The 4384-nt window shown below is 37.9% G+C and overlaps 1 protein-coding gene across 1 annotated transcript in view; it reads left to right on the top strand.

The window, feature by feature from the left end:
• The window catches only part of LOC119586505 (DNA repair protein complementing XP-G cells homolog), a gene marked incomplete in the record, with an annotated part of 13009 nt that overhangs the window by 7201 nt on the left and 1424 nt on the right, over positions 1–4384 (top strand). The window contains 1 exon segment of the mRNA XM_037935248.1: positions 514–4384. Coding sequence (XP_037791176.1) covers positions 818–4384 — 3567 coding nt within the window.

Genomic DNA, 4384 nt, shown 5'->3' with positions numbered 1-4384 from the left:
TGAGGATTTCTTTAAAATAAGATCATAGTGAGCTCTAAACCAATGTCAAGGCAGCATAAAATTAGAGAAATATTTTTAAAATTTGTGAATTTTTAATTCTGACATAAAAAATATTCATCTTGACCCAGTGGGTTGCATCCTGCAGAATGTGTGAACAAAAGGGAAATATATATAGAATGTATGGAAAATGTTCTGAATATTGGCCTTATTTTAAAGATAATGGGGAAAGGATCATTTGGTAAGTGATAATTGTAGAATTACATAAAGTTAATGTTTCAAAATTTAATCTTACTCTCTATACTCTCTTTGTTGAATAATAATAAAGTAAGAAAGGAATTACAAAACTAAAGTTATAAAATGCATAATTTTATGTGAATATTTTTCATCATTAATCTGAGATAGATCATACTTTTAAACCTATAAAGCATACAGAAATATCACATAAGCTAGACTGTTCACTTATCAAACCAAATCATCATTTCCCCAGATACTTATGGCAGGCTTTGGTTGCAGGTGGAGCTCAAGGCCTGGCACAACTGCATTGTCTGCTCTGTCAACCTGCTGCACCTACTCAGCATCAACTAATTCAAGAATGGAGAAGAAACCATTCATCATTTGGTGGCCAATGCATTGTATTTCTTTTCTTTTATGATATTCTTGAAAAGCAAAAGTGGCTGCTTTTATGTCTGGTAATCTTTGTGAAGGTGAAATTGTTAACTGTATGCAGCAGTGCACTTAACAAACAGAAAGTGGTCTGTGGATGAGATGAGACAACTATTCATTTATTTTTTTATCTGTACTAATTTGAAAGAGCACCATGGGAGTTAAAGGATTATGGAAACTCATTGAGAGTTCTGGCACACCAGTTCCCCTCGAAACCCTTGAACACAAAATCTTGGGCGTGGATGTATCCATTTGGCTTCACCAGGCAGTGAGAGGATTCAGAGGTCCTGGAGGTGCAGCAGTGGCAAATGCTCATCTGCTTACTCTCTTTCATAGAATCTGCAAGTTGTTATTTTATCGAATAAGACCAGTATTCATATTTGATGGTGGTGTTCCCCACTTGAAAAAACAGACACTTGCTGCACGTCGGCTGAAGAGAGATGTAGCTGCCAGTAAAGCCAAGCAGGTGCGGGATAGGCTCCTCTCAAATCTGCTAAAGAGCCAGGCTGTCAGAAAAGCTTTGGGCAAGGTTGGACGTGGGCCCAGTGATGTATACGTTCCAAAACCTCAGAAGAAGGAGAAAGATATGTTTGAACTTCCTCCCTTGCCCCCACCAGAGGAAAATGAAGAGGGGATGACTACCATCAAGTCAGAAGAGAATGAATACGAGCACGAAGTCTTGAATAGCTACGATCTTCCCAATTTGCATCATTTTGACTATGAAAACAAGGAATTCAAAGCCCTACCAATTGAAACACAGCAGGTGATTTTGAGTGAGTTACAGAGTACTCGAAAGGAGAACTCATGGGCTGCCATTAATGATATGCCTCAAGATGGCAAGGGTTTTGCAGAATTTCAAATAGGTAGATTAATGAAGAGACGAAAATTTCAGGTTACCCTTGATAACACGCAGGAAGAAATTCGAAAGAAGAGAGCAATTGAAATGGAAGCAGAAATGTTTGGAGAGTTGGAAAAGCATGTGAGCCTTACACACAGAATTATATCTGAAGATTCAGCCCATTCAATTCTTGTTAAAAAGGTTAAAGGCGATGATTTGAAAGAAGAAGAGAAGATCAAAATCAAAAAGGAGGAGAAGGGAAAATCGCTGATGAGAAACAAGAATGGGAATTTTGAAAAGGACTTCTTGACTGAGCTTGCAAAACAAGGCATTGTGAAAAAGGGCCAGCACTCAGATTCAGATTCTGAGGATGAAGAATCATATTTCGTTGATGGAGATACAGAATTTGGGTTTTGCTCTCAAGCCAAAACAAATATAGAAGACGATGGCTTGCTTCAGATTGTTGGCTCCCTGATGGAAAACAATGGCCTAACACAGGACGAAATATTGGCACTTGTCAAACAGGAGAGTATGGTACCAGGAGCAAGTAAGAATGAAGTAGATGATGGAGATAAGCCTTCAACTTCAAGGAATGCATCGGGTTTTGTATTCAATCCAGATGCCGATTCCTCAGATGATGACAGTGATCTTATAGATATAGGGGAAGAAAATGATTCCTTGGATCTTTCTGAAAAGAAAACTAATGGTATTGCTAAGGAAGAACAAGGAAGCAATGTAGATAAGATATTGGAGAATAAAAATGATAGTCTGTGGATGAAGATTGTTCAGCAGAAGTTAGATGATATGGTACACACACAAACAGATAAAAATTCTCCCAAAAAAGCTGCTGTTGACACTAGAAGATCTGAAGGAAATGGGAATAAAAATCCAAGCAGACAAGGAGATGGGGAGCTAAAAACTGTTGCCATTTCTTTAGATTTTGATGTCAAACCATTAAAAATGGAGGACGATATTTTTGCAGACATTTTTACTGATATTAATGCCATGCCATCCTCTAAACCTATGGTTGATTCAGTGAAGGCAAAAAGCCATATAGCCAATGTGATTGACACAAACACACAGAGTCATATTCCTAATAAAATTAATTCAAATTCTTTAAAGAGTAAAGAGAAAGAAAAACTGCAATTAGATTTTATTCCAGATAATACTGGAGAAGTAATAGGTGGTAAAGTAAAAAACACAGAGAAAGCAGATGTTCCATCTGCTGTTAATACAAAGGATATGGATATTATCACTGAATTACAGAGCAAAATACAAGATCTGGTTAAGCTAGAAATTGAAAAGGTAATGAGTTCCCAGGGAAGTAAGAGTGCATTCAAGGATGATGCAAAGTATGGCTCATTTACAGAGGAAGAATTGTGTGTTGATGATGTGGAAATAATGAGTTCAAGTGATGGTAGTGACATGGAAGAAGTTGAGAGTAATGTTCAAAAAGCCAAAAATGAGCCACTTTTGCCACAGGGAAATACCACTCAGAAAATTACAGAAAATGCAGATAGCGAATCAGATAATGATGACAATCTGATTGAAGTAACTGATGATAAAGATATTAGTGAATCAATAGTTAAAGATAAAAGTGAAGACCAGAGTGCTTCCATGTCAAAGATCACATCAGAAAGAAAAGAAAACAGTTCAACAGACTTGCAAGAAACAGAGAAAAGTGCAAATTTTGTGGAATTGGCTCAACCAGTGGTCAGTACCTCTCCCAGGGTTGAAGATAATGCCAAAGATTGCCCTGAAAATCACAATGTGAATTCAGTGAGTCCATCAGATGCTAAGAGTGAAGAGGGACAAACCAAGAGCAAAATGAATCTCATGGTTGACACAGATCTGGAGGAAGACAGTGTTATATCAGGGAGATCAGAGTCAGATGCAGGGGACAAAGAAAATACAGAAGAAATAGAAAAACCTTTAGAGTATTCTAAGGATGAATTAAAACATCTAGAGGAGGAACTAGCATCAGAGCAACAAACTCTTGTGGCTCAGGCACAAAAGATAGAAAGAATTGCTTCCAATTTGAATGACCAAATGTATGGAGAAGCACAGGAACTCCTGCAGCTCTTTGGCATTCCATATCTTGTGGCTCCAATGGAAGCAGAAGCCCAGTGTGCCTTTCTAAATGTACAGAAACTTACCAGTGGCACCATCACTGATGATTCAGATATATTCCTTTTTGGTGGTTGTAATGTATACAAACACTTTTTCAATCAGACCAAGCATGTGGAACTCTTCAAGACAGATAATATCAAAGGAAACATAGGACTAGACCGTGACAAAATGATTAGTCTTGCCCTACTGACAGGAAGTGACTATACTGTAGGTGTAGAATCTGTAGGAGCAGTTTTGGCTATGGAAGTGCTGGCAGAGTTTCCAGGTGAAGGCCTTGAATGCCTGAACAACATGAAAAAATGGTGGAATGTAGCACACAGGAATGTAAGTGCTGCTTATCAGTCCAAGGTTAAGCAGCGTTTGTCACAGATTATGATTCCTGAGTCCTTTCCAAATAAAGCAGTCTTTGATGCTTATCATCATCCAGAAGTAGATGAATCACTAGAAAAATTTTCTTGGGCAGTTCCTAATGTAGATGCCTTAAGAATGTTCACAATGGATAAATTTGGATGGAATAGGGCTAAAGCAGATGAAATCCTGATACCAGTCATGAAGAAACTTGGTGTTCGAACTTCTCAGACAAGAATTGATTCTTTTTATACCAACATAAAACTTGTAAAAGAAAATAAATTTGCCAGTAAGAGGATGCAAGATGCTATTGCCAGAGCCAAAGGAGAAGAGCCTCTCAGTTCTACCTCAGTTACAGAGAGTAAGAAGAGAAACAGTTCTACTCAAAGGGGAAGACCTAAAACA

Source organism: Penaeus monodon, chromosome 21 (genome assembly GCF_015228065.2).
Source record: "Penaeus monodon isolate SGIC_2016 chromosome 21, NSTDA_Pmon_1, whole genome shotgun sequence".
NCBI lineage: Eukaryota > Metazoa > Arthropoda > Malacostraca > Decapoda > Penaeidae > Penaeus > Penaeus monodon.
This window is presented reverse-complemented; position numbering and strand designations above follow the sequence as displayed.